The 18,138-nt window shown below is 39.1% G+C and overlaps 1 protein-coding gene and 1 long non-coding RNA gene across 6 annotated transcripts in view; one reads left to right on the top strand and one right to left on the bottom strand.

The window, feature by feature from the left end:
* The window catches only part of snx18a (sorting nexin 18a), a 112,341-nt gene that overhangs the window by 57,294 nt on the left and 36,909 nt on the right, over positions 1-18,138 (bottom strand). For all 5 annotated transcript variants that reach the window (XM_069924342.1, XM_069924344.1, XM_069924343.1 and 2 more), the window contains exon 2: positions 11,942-12,015. In XM_069924342.1, coding sequence (XP_069780443.1) covers positions 11,942-12,015 — 74 coding nt within the window. The remainder of the gene's footprint in view (positions 1-11,941; positions 12,016-18,138) is intronic.
* Positions 7,039-10,699, top strand: LOC138757288 (uncharacterized). The gene is made up of 3 exons (XR_011353486.1): positions 7,039-7,126; positions 8,946-9,421; positions 10,431-10,699. It is a non-coding gene; the product is annotated as an uncharacterized lncRNA (long non-coding RNA).

Here is an 18,138-nt window from a genome sequence, read left to right as displayed (position 1 = left end):
GTGCAGTTTTGGTCACTGGCAGCTAGGGTAGCACATGTTGTTCTTGCAGAATGTGGATAGTCATGGAAGCCAACAGCAAGGCATGCATCCAGCTACAGCTCCTTACAAACCAAGTTAGGGAATTGAAGCTGGAATTGGATTATCTCTGGATCAATCAGGAAGTTGAAGGGGTGATGCAATCACACTTCGAAAGAGTAAATAGGTAGTTGGGTGACAGTCAGAAGGAAAGGGAACAGGTAGTCAGTGCCCGGCAATCCTGTGCTGTTCCCCTCAATAACAAGTGGAATTAGGGGTTACAGAAGAAGGCGGGGATGGGGTACTGAACTTTAAGATCAGCCATGATCTCATTGAATGGCGGAGCAGGCTCGAAGGGCCGAATGACCTACTCCTGCTCCTATATTCTATGTTTCTATGTTTTACAATTTTGGATAGTTAGGAGAGATGACCTACCAGGGATGAGCCACTGCAGTCAGATCTCTGGCATAGAGAATGGCCTTGTGGCTAAGATGGGAAGGGAGAAGAGGCAAGTTGTAGTCATGGGGAATTCCATAGTTAGGGGAGGAGATGATAGGTTCTGTGGAAGAAATTAAGAATCCCGAATGGTATGTTGCCTCCCAGGTGTCGGAGTCTGGGATATTTCAGATCAATTCCATGATATTGTAAAAAGGGAGGAAGAGCAGCCAGGTACCATAGTTCAAGTATGGACCAATAACATGGGTAGGAAGTATGGAGCAATAACATGAATAGGATTTAAGCACCAAATAGAAGGACAGGGTCTCTAGGGTTGCAATAGCAGATTTTGGAATAGTTATGGGAGACTCCAATTTCCTTAATATTGACTGGCACCTCCTTACTGCAAGAAGGATAGATGGGGCAGAATTTGACAGGTGTGTCCAAGAAGGATCCTGACACAGTATGTCTAGTACTGAATCTAGTACTGGGTAATTAACCTGGTCACGTGACAGACCTCTTAGTGGAGGGGTATTTTGATGACTGTGATCACAACTCTCTGTCCTTTCCCATAGCTATGGACAAGGATAGTATAACAAATGATAAAGGGTTTAATTGGGGTAGGACTAATTACAATGGGATTTGGCAGGAAATGGGAAGAGCAAAATGGGAACGCATGTTCTCAGGGAGAAGCACCGAAGTAATATGGAGAATAATTAGGGACCATTTGCATGGGGTTCTAGATAGGTTTGTCCCACTGAGGCAGGATAAGGGAAAAGATGGTAGAATAAGGGAACTGTGGTTGACAAAAGAAGTGAGACAGCTTGTTAAGAGGAAACAAGGAAACATAAAGGTAGTTTAGGAAACAACAGACTGAAAAGACTCATGAGCATTATACAGTAGCCAGGAAGGAACAAGTCCATTTAACAAGTGACTTATCCTGGATACACATCTCCTCACTTGTCAGGAAGCACATCAGCAACTACACTTCCTGGGATGTTTGAGGCGGGAAGGGTACCATCCTCCATACCATCAACTTTCTGCAGAAGCTCTATCGAAAGCGGCCTGGACAGTTGCATCATGGTTGCTGTGTTAAGTATTGAATCGGAGGGCAATCCACAGGACCACAAGAGCAACAGAGAGGCTTGCTGGAGTCTCCTCCTCTCCCCCCCACACCAACTTTATCTACCAGATCTTTGTTTGAAGAGGGCTCACAAAATCCGTGAGGACCGCTAGCACCCTGCATCCAGAATCTTTCCGCAACTCCCATCGGGAAAGAGATGCAGGAGTATCAGTCAGCACCATCAGGCTCAGAAACTACTTGTTCCAGTGGGCAGTAAGACTGGTGAACAACTGAATGAACTGCTCATATAATCTCTCTCCCCCCACCTCCCCCCAAGTCTCTACTATTTATTAAACAATATTTATTTATATATGTAAATATGTACTGCAGTGGTTTGCAACCTTATTTTTAACCACTCATATACCACTTTAAGGAATCCATATCCGATAGATGTTCTGTAATTAGTAAGGGATTACTTACAGTGGAATGTGAGTGGGAAGGGAAGATTGAGAATCACTGCTCTAGACCCAATTGCTAGTGAACTATTTTGCTTTAGAAAAATTGTCACGCATCCATTTCCTTTGGAGTTATGAAACTGCACATAACAAGTCAATTAAGTACAATTAAAACAGTGGTTTACAAACTTTTTCTTTTCCACCCACATACCACCTTAAGCAATTCCTTAGCCCTTATCACATCCAATTAGCTCCTTATGTTGGTCTGGATTCCTCCCTCATTGTTTGAATTCTGACACATTCTGATATCCTGCCTTTTCTGATTTTTCCTTGAAGAGGAGCTCCGGCCTGAAACGTCAGCAATACATCTTTGTCTCCTATAGACGCTGACTAAATCAGCGGAGTTCCTCCAGCAATTCAGTGTTTTAACACATTCTGTTCTCTGTTACCATCAGGACAGAGGTATCGGTGCCATAAGACTTGCATCAGTAGGTTAAGAAACAGCTGATCCCCCTCCCCCATCAGACTCATCAGCCATAAACTCAGACTCATTTAAGAACTTACTTTTGCATTTTATTGATTTTTAAAATTCTCTCTATATTGCAGTTTACAGTTATCCGTTTACAGTTCTTTATTTGTTTACAACTGTGCATTATGTATCATTTTTTTTTGCATTCCCAGAAAGTGGTAATTCTGCCACGCACACAGGAAAAAAGAATAGGCATTATATGGGATGTCATGTACTCTGACAATAAATTGAAATCTGAGTGCATGGTTTCCTTCAGTGTTTTTACATTCAGGCTTATCCTACTTGCATACCTGATGAAACAGAACTACATTCACAAGTGTTCATTTACTGGTTTGACATCAGTCTTAAACTAATTGTGATTATACATTTTATAGCAGCTTGTAACCAAATCATTTTTGTCACCACTGACTGATAAAACCAATTAAATTTTGAAAAAAATTAACCCAGAATTAGGTTCACTAGCCTAAAAGAGGTTAACTGTGTAATATCTACAATCAAATACACTCATGCAGTTTGAAAGGTTTCTGTTCTTGAATTCCTGTTTAGGGCACAAAAATGTGGAAACAAAGCAAGAGGCTACTTAACAAGAGCTCATGGTATAACAGGAAACATACCATTCCAAAGGTTGAAAAGCATGAACAGAGTAGATGTAGTGTTTCCCATGGTGGGATAGTCTAGGACAAGAGGGCACAGCTTCAGAATTGAAGTGCATCGGCTTAGAACAGAAATGTGCAGGAATTTCTTCAGCCAAAATTTGGTAAATCTGTGGAATTTGTTGCCACTGGCAGATGGATCTATTCATGACAAAGATTAATAGGTTCTTGATTAGCCAGGGCATCAAAGGTTATGGAGAAAAAGCTAGTCAATGGGGCTGAATGGGAAAATGGATCAGCTCATGATTAAATGGTGGGGCAGACCTGATGGACTGAACAGCCCATTTCTGGCCCATGCCTTATGGTTAAACTTAGAAAAAGGTAATAGAGTCATACAACATGGAAGAAGCCCTTTGGCCTAACTCATCCATGCAGCCCTTTTCTAAAATTTAACAACTTAGGTGCACCATCTCTTCTTGTTTATTGTTGAGAAGAGAAACCAAGTGCAGCTTATATGGGAATTAATTGCTTCACCCATTAAGACATAGCCTAAACCAGAAATGGGAACAATTTTTGCATAACTATGTCTGATTAGTGATAAACAAGAAAGGTGAATGGGTTAGCAGGATCTTATGTTGTTTAAAATACTAATAAAACATAATGCCCTTCATGCTGTCTGCCAAGCAAGCTCAGTGAGTTTTGGTTTTGGCAGCAACTCTCAGCTAAAGAACATCTGTCATTGTGCTAATGTTCACTAACAATGAAATAGTTGAGATATTTAATTTACTCTCGCCGAGATGTAAAAGGCCAATTAGTAAACTGAAATAGTTCTTGGCTCCACACATTCTAAAGCAATAAACTACAATTCCAGATGGGGCATATTGAAATCACGTTAAGCTGAGCCCATTATTTGATAATCCATTGTTTATTCAGCAATTAAGGCATATGAGATTAATCAAAAATGATGATAACTTTTATATTACAAGGTAAAATTATGCTGGTATACATAGTTAAAATAAATAACGTTGCTCTCAAAATCGCAGGGAAATTTTGCATGTTTGCCAAAATTTACCCCCAAAATGTCGTGCAATAAAAACTAATGTCAAGGAATATCATCTAATGTAGTCCCTTCCTCCATTTATTACCTCAATTGTAATAGTTGTCATTTTAATAACATCTAAATATCCTGCTCTAAAAAAAACATGCAAAATTTAAAATGCTATTTAAACCAACTACAAACCACTCCCAATTGAACACAAAACAGCTTCAACTCTCCAATGTGCTTCATAAGTATATTACCATCCAAAAATCAACACTGAAACAACAAAAAATCCATGATCAAAACTTGACAAAAGTGATTGTTTTATTATGAACTGGATGAAAATTCAGTTTCACATTTTTTGTTTAAAAATATCAGAATCACATAGCAAAGGAGATCATGACCGTCCATCTTTTAAAAGAGCAATCCAATTAGTCCCACCATTATGCTCTTTCCCAGTGCCGTGTCATTTTTATTCACTCTTGTATTTATCCAAATCTCTTTTTAATGCTATTATTTAATCCACTTTCCCATTCTAATGGCTGACTATTAAAGATCTCAAGAATTTCCTGTGTTTTAAAAAAAAAGTCACATTTGGTTCATTTTCCAAACTGTTTAAATCTGAGACCATAGAAGCTTTCATTAAAACCATTCACTATTTTTGAACACGTCTAATCTATTTTTAACAATTTCCCTGCTAAGGTAAACAACTGCAATTACTTCAGATGATGTATGCCCCTTATGTAAGATACTAATCTATTAATTCTTATTCTATTTTTTTCCCAACAAATTGGCAATCTTCATAAAGTGTAGTGCCCAAAATTAGCCAGAGTGCTTTACAAAGATATATTATGACTTCCATCGTTTTGTACTTCATACGATTTACAAAATGCACAATAATCCTATTGTTTAAACAGGCTCTGCCCTCTTTAACACTACCATTTAATTACAATCAACTCTTATTCTTCCTCTCAATGCATCTTTTGACATATTTGTGTCTACCAATTTTATTAGCCTCATGAAGTCAACAACTTTACTCTTTGCTTACCACATTACCAAGTTTTGTCACCAGATACAGGACCTCATGTCCACTACTACGTATCTCTTCTGGAAAGCCAACATCCTGCTTTCCTTGCCCTGCCAATTTTGGATCAAAGCTGCCACTGTGAATCTCTGAAAAACTACAATTTAGTAGTTAAAACAATTAATCTCTAGTTCACACAGCTTAATCACTTCATCATTCCAGATAAACTTTGAATCACTGACTATTTAAATTTGCTTTGAAACCAACAAATGGTCATGAGAGCCAAATAGTGCACACAGTATCATGCCAGTGCAACAGAGTACTGTGCACTAGATTCAACTGTGTTAAATAGCAGGTTTGACCAAGGCCATGCCTGATTAAGATCTGAATTATTGTAAATGCTAAGCATTAGACTTTCCAAGTTCATTATTAAAGAACAAATAAATTCAAAACAGCACACCTATGGAAAGATAACCAAAGATTTTTAGCTCAGTTAATAACAGGTCAGCATCAACACCGAAATCAAAATTACACAGCTCCTTCCCCCCACCCCCCACCAAGACTTTGAAATTGAATGCTGAAACTTTAACAATTCGGAGCTAACATACTCAAAAATCATACAAGCAACTACTCCAGCAGCTTTTTGTTTTTTTTCTCCAATTCATAGTCAGAATCTCAGAATTATAGAAGAGCATGGCAAACTGCCATTTGAATTGTCAAGTCCATATTAGCTCTGTATGAGAACTCAGCTAATTCCACTCACCTGGCCATTCCTCAATAGTCCTGCAAGTTCTTTCAGATAGAGAAGGGATTCCCCTCCAAATGCAATTATTGAATAATGTCTTGACTACAAATCTGGCAGTGCATTCCAGACCCTGATAACTCTGTGTCAAGTTAGCCAATTATCTTTATTCCAGTGCCTCATCTCTTGACCCAATCATCAATGGAAGGTTTCTCTCTATTTTCTCTACCTGCTTTATAATGATTTACTTCAAGAAAATCAGCCCAAACTTCTCCAGTCTACCACAGAACACCATCCCTGGGATGATTTTCAACAAACTCTTCTGTACCGTTACCTGTATAGCACTAACAGGACCCAATATTTCAGCTGTAGCCAATCAGTACTTTATAAAGGCTCATCATGCTTTATTTGCTCACATCTATTTTTACAAAGCTCAAAATACCATCTGCTTCTTTTAAACAATTTCTCAAAATCCATGCAACTTTGACAAACTATACACAAATACACCAGTATTAGAATTCTGCCCTCTAGTTTACTTCACCACCTTTCTTCCTAAAGCCACACTTCACATTTCCCAGCATTAGAATTAATTTGCCATAATCTACCCATTCGACCCATGTCCATTCCTCAATAGTTACTGAAATAGTTGACCTGTTAAGTGACTTGATGGTCACTTTTCTAGTATTTTAACCCAAAATAATTATTTTATTTTTAACCTACATCTCTTTAAAGTCACCAATATTTTCCCCTTTTGCTTTATGAATTGGGTTTCTTTCTGCCAAAGACTCAAAACAAATTTCAAGCACTCTATGCATTTTGCTTTCTATTAACAGGATTAATCATGCCACATCTTAGAACATTAGCACACAAAAATAATGAACCACCAACAACAGTCTAGTTCTTGAACAGATTAATGGTAATAGTTCCAGAATTCACAACTTTATTCGACTGATAACCCCAAATATGGAACACAATTGATGGAATGAAAGCTTTTGACATAACAATGAAATAAACAGAATATTTTATTCAAACAATTAGACAAAGTGGATGAGTTGATAAAGTTTACACACTTTCATGAGCTTTATTAAATAACAGGAAGATGAAGATACTCAGCAGGTCAGGCCACATGTAGAAAGAGAAAAACATGAATGTTTCAAGGTACCCTGAGATTTTTTGAGATACAGATTTCAACATAAAGAGAGAGAGAGAGAAGAATGCGATATTAATTGAGGTACTGAATGGATGACTGTGGAAAATTTTTAAATGCCAAGTGAAAAGTGGTGGCAATGGACTAGGGAATTGATGTTTAGCAGTGATAGAAGAGAGATTAACTAAAGTTACCAGAGGGATGTAATAAGTCAATGAAGAAAATCCAAAATAAGAATTCTAGGAATGCCAATTTCTTGATGTGGTACACTTGGGGTTGAGACCTCAAGGTTTCAAAGTTGAAATACTGCTTATTGATCTCAAGTTCAAGTTTATTGTCCAATACAGAGAGAAGGGACCTTCTATGTGCAAACAATGCTTCATGCAATGGACTATATACAAGAGACTTGGTCCTGCAAGTCAATCAATCTGCATTTTCCCTATATACAGGCAACTGGATAAGAACATTAAAGCTACTGGACCCTTCAAGTCTGCCTTATCATAGATACACTGCTCTAGGACTAAAATGCCCTTCTGTGCCAGTTCCACATAGTCTCAATTCCCCAATCTTTAAAAACAAAATCAATGTCTTTTTAAGTACCTTTAGTGACTTACATTGAAAAATCAATCAGGCTAGAATTTTAGAGTAAGAAATTTCAATGAATCTTGATTTTCAATGAACACTACACACACCTACATACACATTTCAGTCTCAATAATGAAAAATCTCAACAATTACATCTCTGTGCCTTTGTGGCATCTTTAATGTCTTGCAAGATCAACCCTCATTTACCTACATAGGCCAGAACATTGTGTATAAAGATGTACTATTGAACCTATTCTAAACATTGGTTAGAGCAATGCTGGAGTACTGTGTAGGCTTCTGGTTGCCCCACTACAAATGAAGTGGTAGCAATAGAAAGACTACAGAAGCATTTCATTTGGGCATTGCTTGGAACTGAAGGATGTTACAAGGAGTGATTGTATAAGATGGGTTTATTCTCACTCAAATGTAGGAAGTTGAGCAGAGGCCTTATAGCAATTTACAAACTTATGATTGTCATCGGTACATTAAACACAATCTTTATTCCAAGACTAGGAGATTCTAGAACTGGAGGGCACAGGTTCGGGGTGAGAGGAGAGAAATTTAAAAATATGAGGTAGAGGTTTTTCCACACAGTGAGTGGTGGTTGTTTTGAACAAGCTGCCAGAGGTGGAGGAAGTAGACACAATGACAAAGCTGAAAAGGCTTTCAGATACAGATTTGAAAGAGAAAGGCAGAGGGATAAAGGCTAAATGCAGGCAAACAGGATGAATATAGATAAGCATTACTGTCAAAATATAGGAGGTTGTCAAAAGGGCCTGTTCCTAAGCTGATTTATTCTATTAAAAAAAAATCACAATAAATAAGATTTATTTTCTTTGGAATAAGTCATGAATCTCTTCCAGGTTTACTCCAATAATAATAAATCCTTTTTAAAAAAGGAACCAGAAACTGAATAAATTACTCAAGGTGTGGCCTTACCTCCTCCCTGCATAATTATGATCACACTTCTCCTTTCCTAAACTCTAAATAAGCCAATTTGCTATGTCTAACTACTTGCCATGTTAATTGGTTTATCCACGAGTACAGCTTGAACATGTCACTCATTTGCCATCTCTATCCTTCTATATTGTTGCTTTTTCATTCTTGTTATTAAAGAACATTACTTCATTTTCCTTCATTAAACCCCATTTACCAAGTTTATTCAACCTATTTAAAATCTTGTTGCCAAGTCCAAATACCTTCATAATAGCATTCCCTACCATTTCAAATAATTATAAGTAAATTATTAATTTGTTAAAAATTTAGGCCCTGGATATGAGAAAGGGTAGTAAAAGGTCAGGCAATTTATCTTTTACAGCTACAAAGCCAGGTGCTGTGGAGATTGGAGATACTAGAGTGAATGGTGACTTCAGAATGTTGGAGGTGTTGGAAATGACATACAATCTATTTAACATCAAGGCTGGATGGGACAATAGGACAAGCCATTCAATTATCCAATGAGAGAATAAAGTTCATCTCGACACTGAAGGAGGAAAATTATCAGGGCCGAAACACCAACAAGCCACTACAAAGGCCCCAACAGAAAACCCCTGGTATCCAGAATTCAAGCAACTTGCAGCCTCCAGCAATCACAAAATAAAATTGAGAAAAATAAATTGGTAAAAAATACACATTTAAATTGGTGCACCTCACCATTAGTTCACCAATCCACACATTCTCAAGCAGCCAGAAAATACACTTATCTGGCATCTACTAATCCCCATAAGTACCAGATACCAGGGGTTTTACTGAATTGGGAGAATGAATTGGATGCCCCTGGCAAAAATATTCAAGGTAAGTACTTCAGATGTAGCTGAGATTGAACAAGGGAAATAAATAAAAATCAAAAAACAAAGCACATCCTGAGACTGGACCAAATAACAATGATAGGCTTCTGAGCAAGTCAGTTTGTAGATCTCAGGAACAAGGTAACACATGGGAAACACCAATGGGAGCTACAGGCATCAGAGCTGACATTCAATATTTGCAATAGCAGCTTTTTTGTCCACGGGTTTAATTAATGTTGTGGTTAGTACTTAATGAATAAAATCCTGCAAGTTCAAGGTTAGTTAAGAGTGGAATGGAAATAAAAAAATAACCATCTCGAGCAGCATGTAGTGAGTAGACCTAGAATGGGCAAGAACCCAAAAGATGTAAAGATCCATATTGATTCACCATGCAGGGTGAAGTAGTGAATCAAAAAAGCCTCTATCAGAAAAATAAGGTAAAATATGCTATAGAGACCAAATTTACAAAAACATACCCATACAGGTAAATTAATAATGCCCAGTCATCTCAGTTATGGTAATTTTTTTTAATCTATATATTGCATACAATGAAATTATTTTTAACTGTGCTAACGATTCATATAAAGAGCACTTTCACAGAAAGTCTGACATTTTGATACAAGTCTTATGGATGAACAAATCACTATTACATAGATTCTGGTTATCAAAGAGTTGCAAACAAGGAGCCATGACAAGTAATACAAAAGCTGTAAACATCTTCATATCCTTCTGGTTTCCCATAAATATCCTTTGTAATAACACTATGGCTATTTAGTGTACACTGCAGCAAAGCACCAATTACTTTTGCTAACAGGATTATTATCCAATATGACATTTTAACCAGTAGCCAAAAAAAAATTTCCTTTGGTCAATGAAACTGCAACTGTACACTGACCAGTAATGCCAGACTATTTCAGTGCAACTGAATACGAATTAAAATGGTAACTTCAGTTGAATATCAATTCTTTTATGGGATTACAATGCACTTGCTTGAAATATAATACCTTCATTTCCAGATGAAAGCCTAAAAAAGCCACTTCTTTGGTTGTTCTACCCAGGATGGCTAACAATAACTCCTTGTCAGCTACTGTATTCAAAGGATACAATGGATTGCAACAACTCCCATCAAGAAACACATTTCAGTTCATGTCAGAATATGTATGCTTAACAGACAAGGCATTGTGGCAACCCAAGGCTGGAGTGGGGAAAGGAGTGCAAAAAGGCAGAATGGATTGACTTTAATGATTTGTCAAAAACAAGAATTAAAATGTGTAATTTAAAACCACATTTAAGTTTCTTTCATTTTCATTTTGGAATTTAGGAAACTCCCACTAATAATTTGCAATTTTAGTTACTCATTTTTAAATCATTGTGAAATGTCCTTTAATTTAAAATGTATTAGCTAAATAAAAGTATTCTGTTGATCCACAACATTAATAGACTTGAGCTGCTGAGGAATATGACGTGGCTCCACATTCTTTCATAAGGTTTCACAATTTAAATAAAGTTCTCCCTAGCTTTTGAAAACCTAGAGATTGCCAACAAATGTGGGAAAGTCACTCTGAAACCTGCATGCCATTCCTGCCTGCATAATGGTTGTATTTAAGAATAAGTTGCATCCTCTGCTTTCCTGAGTGAAAATGTATGAGTATTTATTCTGCCAACTCAGTTATGTTGTCTTCTTTCCCTGACAAGTCAGAGGTCAGAATTATTCTTCTTCACGCTCTGGTGCAGTTTGAGCAGAGGAAACTCATGATATTCTCTGCCTTTCACAGAAGGTTTTAATAAAATTGACTGAAGTGACTGAAAAGGCACGAATAATAAAGCTGCTGAGGCTGGAATCTATCAGCATGTTTTAACATTTGCATTTCATTTCTGGTAGAACAAACTAACAATTTTACTGGCTTCCTCAACAGTTAGAGCAGGCCATATGTTGAACGTACACTTGATACGTCACCCACCCAGTCTTAGGGGGGTCACACACAGGATTCAGGTCTAATAATGTCCCCTGGATAGCCTTGTTAAATAAAGCAAATTTTTAGATAGTATAGACATACTGCATTTTGCAAAACAAAGTTAGTATGGTAGTGTTAGCATACAGTACATAATATTTAAATTATCATCTTCCCAATCTCTTTCCTGACACAATTTGGAGCAAAATAAATTAAACTCCATGTGTTTTATTTTGTACAAAAGATTGCTCAAACTTTGATGCTAGATCACCCAACCTCAATGAAGCTCAATGTCATAAACATCAAGGCTAACCCAAGAATGTTTTGACCACCTGCAGATTACTTGTGTCATTTATGTGAGAAAGGCCACGAAAAAAGGATCAGACTTTCAGTAGTTAAACACAGTCATACTTTTGCAAGGCCTCCTCCAGTTTTTGAGTTACTTTCTGATAAAATTGAATCTGCTGCTTAAGAAAATGCTGCATTTGTGTCTTGAAGTCTGATACACGAATAGTGTGAAAATGGTGAATTTCTGCTAATGTAGCAAAGGAAATAGTGTCACAACGTTCACGGACCCCATCTGCTTGATGCAGCTCCATCTTTCCTTCTTCCACGTGTCGATTACTTTCCTTTACTTTGGTGAGAGCACCTGTTGTAAATAGAAACCACAGTCAACCAACCAAACAAATTTTTAAAAGTTTACAAGTACACAATTCTAGAAATCATGCAATATTTATGAATAGGCTTGCATTAGTCTTTTAATCCAACTTTTAAAGAAAATACTCACTAATGTAATACATTTATAAATAGCTATTCATTGATCTTAGCAAAAGTTACAAAATTAAAAAGACATTTCAGTTTTTCTAAGAACCAAGCTATTCTTTCAACAAAATCCAGTTTCCAAAGGTGCTATACTCAAGGCTTAAGAGAAACTTAAATACATTTTATGGAAAAATCAAAATGACAATATTGAACCGCTGTAATTACCAGATGAGTGAATATCTTATCCAGTTGCAAATGATTTGATACAAAATGATATCATGCAACATTAAAATTGAAAGGTTGCATCAAATTCAGATATTAAAATTATTCAGCATATAAAAAGATTACAAACCAAAATAATTAGCTGAACATAGCAATATAACATAACATAACAATTACAGCACGGAAACAGGCCATTAGGCCCTTCTAGTCCGCACTGAACCAAACACCCCTTTCTAGTCCCACCTCCCTGCACAATGCCCATAACCCTCCATCTTCTTCTCATCCATATACCTGTCCAACCTTTTCTTAAATAATACAATTGACTCCGCCGCCACTATTTCTCCCGGAAGATCATTCCACACTGCTACCACTCTCTGAGTAAAGAAGTTCCCCCTCATGTTACCTCTAAACCTCTGCCCCTTAATTCTTAACTCATGTCCTCTTGTTTTAATCTTTCCTCCACTTAACGGAAATAGTCTATCCACATCCATTCTGTCTATTCCTTTCATAATCTTAAATACTTCTATCAAATCCCCTCTCAACCTTCTACGCTCCAAAGAATAAAGACCCAATCTGTCCAATCTCTCCCCATACTCCAGATGCTTAAACCCAGGCAACATTCTGGTAAACCTTCTCTGCACTCTCTCCACTCTGTTTATATCCTTCCTATAATTAGGCGACCAGAACTGCACACAGAACTCCAAATAAGGCCGCACCAACGTCTTATACAATCTCAACATCACCTCCCAACTCCTATATTCCATGCAATGATTGATAAAGGCCAGCATACTAAAAGCCTTCTTCACCACCCTATTCACGTGAGTTTCTACCTTCAGGGAACGATGTACCGTTACTCCTAAATCTTTCTGCTCTTCTGTGTTCCTCAGTGCTCTCCCATTTACCACGTATGTCCTATTCTGATTCTTCTTACCAAAATGAAGCACCTCACACTTATCAGCATTAAATTCCATCTGCCATTTTTCAGCCCACTTTTCTAAGCAGCCCAAATCCCTCTGCAATCCTTGAAAACCTTCTTCATTATCCACTATTCCACCTATCTTAGTATCGTCTGCATATTTACTAATCCAATTCACCACCCCATCATCTAGATCATTAATGTATATAACGAACAACAATGGGCCCAATACAGATCCTTGAGGCACACCACTGGTCACCAGCCTCCAACCTGACAGACAATTATCCACTACCACTCTTTGGCCTCTCCCTTTCAGCCAATGTTAAATCCATTTGACTATCTTAAAATTTATACCTAAAGACTGCACCTTCCTAACTAACCTTCCATGTGGTACCTTATCGAAGGCCTTACTGAAGTCCATATAGATAACATCCACTGCGCTACCCTCATCCACATTCCTAGTCACCTCTTCAAAAAATTCAATCAGATTGGTCAAACATGACCTTCCTCCCACAAATCCATGTTGAGTGCTCCTGATCAGACCCTGTCTATCCAGATGTTTATAAGTACTATCTCTAAGAATTTTCTCCATTAATTTACCTACCACAGACGTCAAACTTACAGGCCGATAGTTGCCAGGCTTCCTCCTTGAACCCTTTTTAAATAACGGAACCACATGCGCAATGCGCCAATCCTCCGGCACTATCCCCATATCTAATGACATTTGGAAAATTACCGCCAGAGCCTCTGCTATTTCCTCCTTCACTTCTCTCAATGTCCTGGGGAAGATCCCGTCTGGTCCCGGAGACTTATCCACCTTTATATTCTTCAAAAGCCTTAAAACTACACCTTTTGTAATCTCTATATTCCCCATATTTACCCAATTTGCTTTTTTTATCTCACATCTCCCAATATCCTTCTCCTTAGTGAATACCGAAGAAAAGAAACTGTTCAATATCTCCCCCATTTCTCTAGGCTCCACACACAGTTTTCCGCTCTGATTTTCTAAGGGACCAATTTTGTCTCTAGCTTTCCTCTTACCATTAACATATTTGTAGAACTCTTTTGGATTAGTTTTCACCCTGCTTGCCATAGTTTTCTCGTACCTTCTTTTAGCTTTCCTAATTCCTCTCTTAAGATTCCTCTTACATTCAATGTATCTTTCAAACATCTCCTTAACTCCATGCTTCTTATATCTAATGTACACCTCCCTTTTTCTTCGAACCAAGTTTCCAATATTCCTTGAAAACCACGGCTCTCTCAAACCTTTTTCCCCTCCTTTTAACCTAACAGGAACATAAAGCTTTTGCACTCTCAAAATCTGATCTTTAAAAGACTTCCATCTCTCTACTACATCCTGCCCATAAAACAAATTGTCCCAATCCACACCCTGCAAGTCCTTTCGCATCTCCTCAAATCTAGCTTTTCCCCAATCAAAAACCTCAATCCTTGGCCCTGATTTCTCTCTTTCCATAATGACATTGAAGCTGATGGCATTACGATCACTGGACCCGAAGCGCTCGCCAACACTAACCTCCATCACTTGACCCATCCCATTTGCCAACAGTAGATCTAACACTGCTCCTTCTCTGGTCGGCACCTCTACATATTGTTGTAAAAAACTATCTTGCACACATTTCACAAACTCTAACCCATCCAGTCCTTTCACAGAATGTATTTCCCAATCTATATGTGGAAAATTAAAATCTCCCATAATTACAACCCTGTGCTTATCACAAATATCTACTATCTCCCTACAGATTTGCTCCTCTAGGTCTCGGTCCCCTCCGGGTGGTCTATAATACACCCCTACAAGTGTAACCTCTCCTTTCCTACTCCTCAGTTCCACCCAAATAGCCTCCGTGGATGTGCCCTCTAATCTATCCTTCCTTGGCACCGCTGTAATATTTTCCCTGACAAGCAATGCAACCCCATCTCCTCTTGCCCCTCCGACTCTATCACACCTAAAACAACGAAACCCAGGGATATTCAGTTGCCAATCACATCCCTCCTGCAACCATGTCTCACTAATCGCTACCACATCATACTTCCAAGTATCAATCCACACCTTCAGCTCATCCACCTTTTTTACAATACTCCTGGCATTAAAATATATGAATTTCAGGGATTTCCCAATTTTTAATCCCTGTTTTCCCTCATCTTTAAGAACAACATTATTTACTTTTCCTGCCAATTGCCCTTCATCTTCTTCCAGAGCATTTCCCTTCTCTATCACCTGCCCATCCATATTCAAATACTTACTACAAACTTTCTTTGTTTGCATTCTAACTTTCTCCTTACTGCTCTGTACTATTTTGTTCCCTCCCCCCAACCATTCTAGTTTAAAGGATCCTGAGTAGCCCTAGCAAATACCTCTGCCAGGATTCTGGTCCCCCTGGGATTTAAGTGTAACCCGTCCTTACTGTAATTACATAGATGGAAAGCAAATCATCACATGCTGCAACGAAAGAACCACTGGATATCCAAAGTAAACTGGACTAATTTGCTATTATTAAGTCCAACATGAAAGAATATTTCCACAAATGATTTCGATTACAAAGCTGCTTTGGTTAAATATCTAGCCCCTAAATGGAGACCTGCAGAGAAAGACAGGAAACATTGAATGCAGAATTCCAAAACAGCATGTTGTTTTCAAGAAATAGAAATTTAAGTAATAATATACAGGTGAAAAAGATTTATTTATAATTAGATTTGCTTGTGCTCTCTTCTCTCAGAGTTAACCTGAATGCTTATTATTAAAGATAGTTTTAACTTGCTACTGAAAATAAATGTGAACAAATGCATGTACAACAATCATAATGTGCTACATCAGTTACACATTCCTGTGTAAATATTGCTTACAGGTGTTAGCCTTTAAGAAAGCAAATAGATAGTTTTGGGTGGGCAAGATTCAATCACAGGCCTTCTGCACAAGTAGAAATACATGAAAAGTGCCATTCATTAATAGCAAAAATTCTCTATTGGAAGAATTGGCTCAAGTTTTCTGTGGGTTTCCCAACTTGGTTAATCTTGTGAATGAAGTGTTTTTTTTTTGTTATTCATCAATACATAGGATGTGGCTCTTGGGTTGTTAGCAACATTGGCATGTTGTACCAACTTACAATTCTACCTAAACAAAGTAGAATCTATCACAATGGTGGATCTGAAATTTCACATTAATCAGACCAAGCAAGGATGACATATTTGCTTTCATAAGTGCATTTATGAACCATATGGGTTTAATTATTTCATGTTTCTAGTTAATTCGCAGTCAACATTACTAAGAATAGCATTTTTTTGAATTTTAGGTTTAAACAACAGCAATCTTGTATTCCCCAGCTGCCGTGAGGGATTCTAACAAGTACCTGAATCAATATCCTTGCATTCTAGCTGTGGGCCCCATAACTTAATCTCTATTCTATCATAGATGATACATGTCCTTATTACTCTAGTGCATACATGTCAAACTCTGGCCCGCGGGCCAAATTTGGCCCACGATATAATTATATTTGGCCCGCAAGATCATATCAAAAATGTATTAGAGGTGGCCCGCTGGCCGCCGCGCCAGTATAGTGCATGCACAGTAACCGCTGTGTCCCAGGGTAAGAGAGAGAGAGAAAAATCCTGGTCCTTGAAAAGTAGTGGTGGGTGGTTTTATAAACACGCTGTCATGCCCCCCCGCCAACCTCAGCGCGGCCTGGCCAGTGTCAGGGGAAGCCAAGGCCGCTTCCCAGCGCACGGAACCCCAGTGGCACAGTGTTTCTTGGAGCTGCAGATGGAGTCGGGACACCGGATGGAAGATTGGAGCTCCCCGCTTGGCGATGGGGGCGCCGGCCGCCGGCCGCCCTGCGCCTTTCCACCGGACCAGCGGTGGGTGCCCGGAGTACACGTGGAGAGCGAGGCTGGTCGGGCAGGTAGGGTGGAACCCCCCGCCAATCTGGGGAGTGGCGTGGGCTGGATCGGGATTAGCCGCGCTCACCTGCTCCTCCACCGTTGACCGGGATCCCAGCGCAGTCCTGAGTGTGGAGACTGCCCTGGAAAGGTCCTGGGACACCGGCACGGAAAGAAAAGGGGGTCCGGGAGAAACTCAGCAGGTCAAAGGGGGGTACGAGAGAAACTCAGCAGGTCAAGGGGGAGTGGTCCGGGAGAAACTCAGAAGGTCAAGGGGAGGGGGTCCGGGAGAAACTCACCAGGTCAAGAGGGGTCCGGGAGAAACTCAGCAGGTCAAGGGAGGTCCGGGAGAAACTCAGCAGGTCAAGGGGGGTCCGGGAGAAACTCAGCAGGTCAAGGGGGGTCCGGGAGAAACTCAGCAGGTCAAGGGGGGTCCGGGAGAAACTCAGCAGGTCAAGGGGGGTCCGGGAAAAACTCAGCAGGTCAAGGGGGGTCCGGCAGAAACTCAGGGGGGGCCTGACCTCGCCAGGACCGTTGCCCACTCCCCCTCTCTGCCGCAGGCCGACCCGCGACTCACGGTGACGGGGCCGCTGATCCGCCGAGATGCCCCCGCACTGTCGTTGTCCAACCCGCACACAGGCCTGAGTAAGTATTATGAACTTTAATCTCAGGATAAAACGATCTTCCAATAGTTTCATGTCACAGTGATAAATATATTCCTGGTTAAAAATGGTCCTGCACGATGGTGGCGTGGCAAGATGGCGTAAGGAACAGACGTGCCTTCCAGTCCTCTCCTGACTCTAACTTATTGTTTTGTCTATAAGTGCCCGTTAAAACTTTTTTTAAAAGTTTATAAATAGTATGAGATGTTGAATTAATACCTAATGGTACATTTGTTTAAAAAAAAGTAAAAGGAAACATCAACAGATTTTTAAAAAATTATATTTTCCGAAATTATCTGAGCCTGCTTGTTTACAAAAA

This window comes from Narcine bancroftii, chromosome 3 (genome assembly GCF_036971445.1).
Source record: "Narcine bancroftii isolate sNarBan1 chromosome 3, sNarBan1.hap1, whole genome shotgun sequence".
NCBI lineage: Eukaryota > Metazoa > Chordata > Chondrichthyes > Torpediniformes > Narcinidae > Narcine > Narcine bancroftii.
The sequence above is the reverse complement of the archived record's forward strand: the minus strand, read 5'-3'. Positions and strand labels throughout refer to the sequence as shown.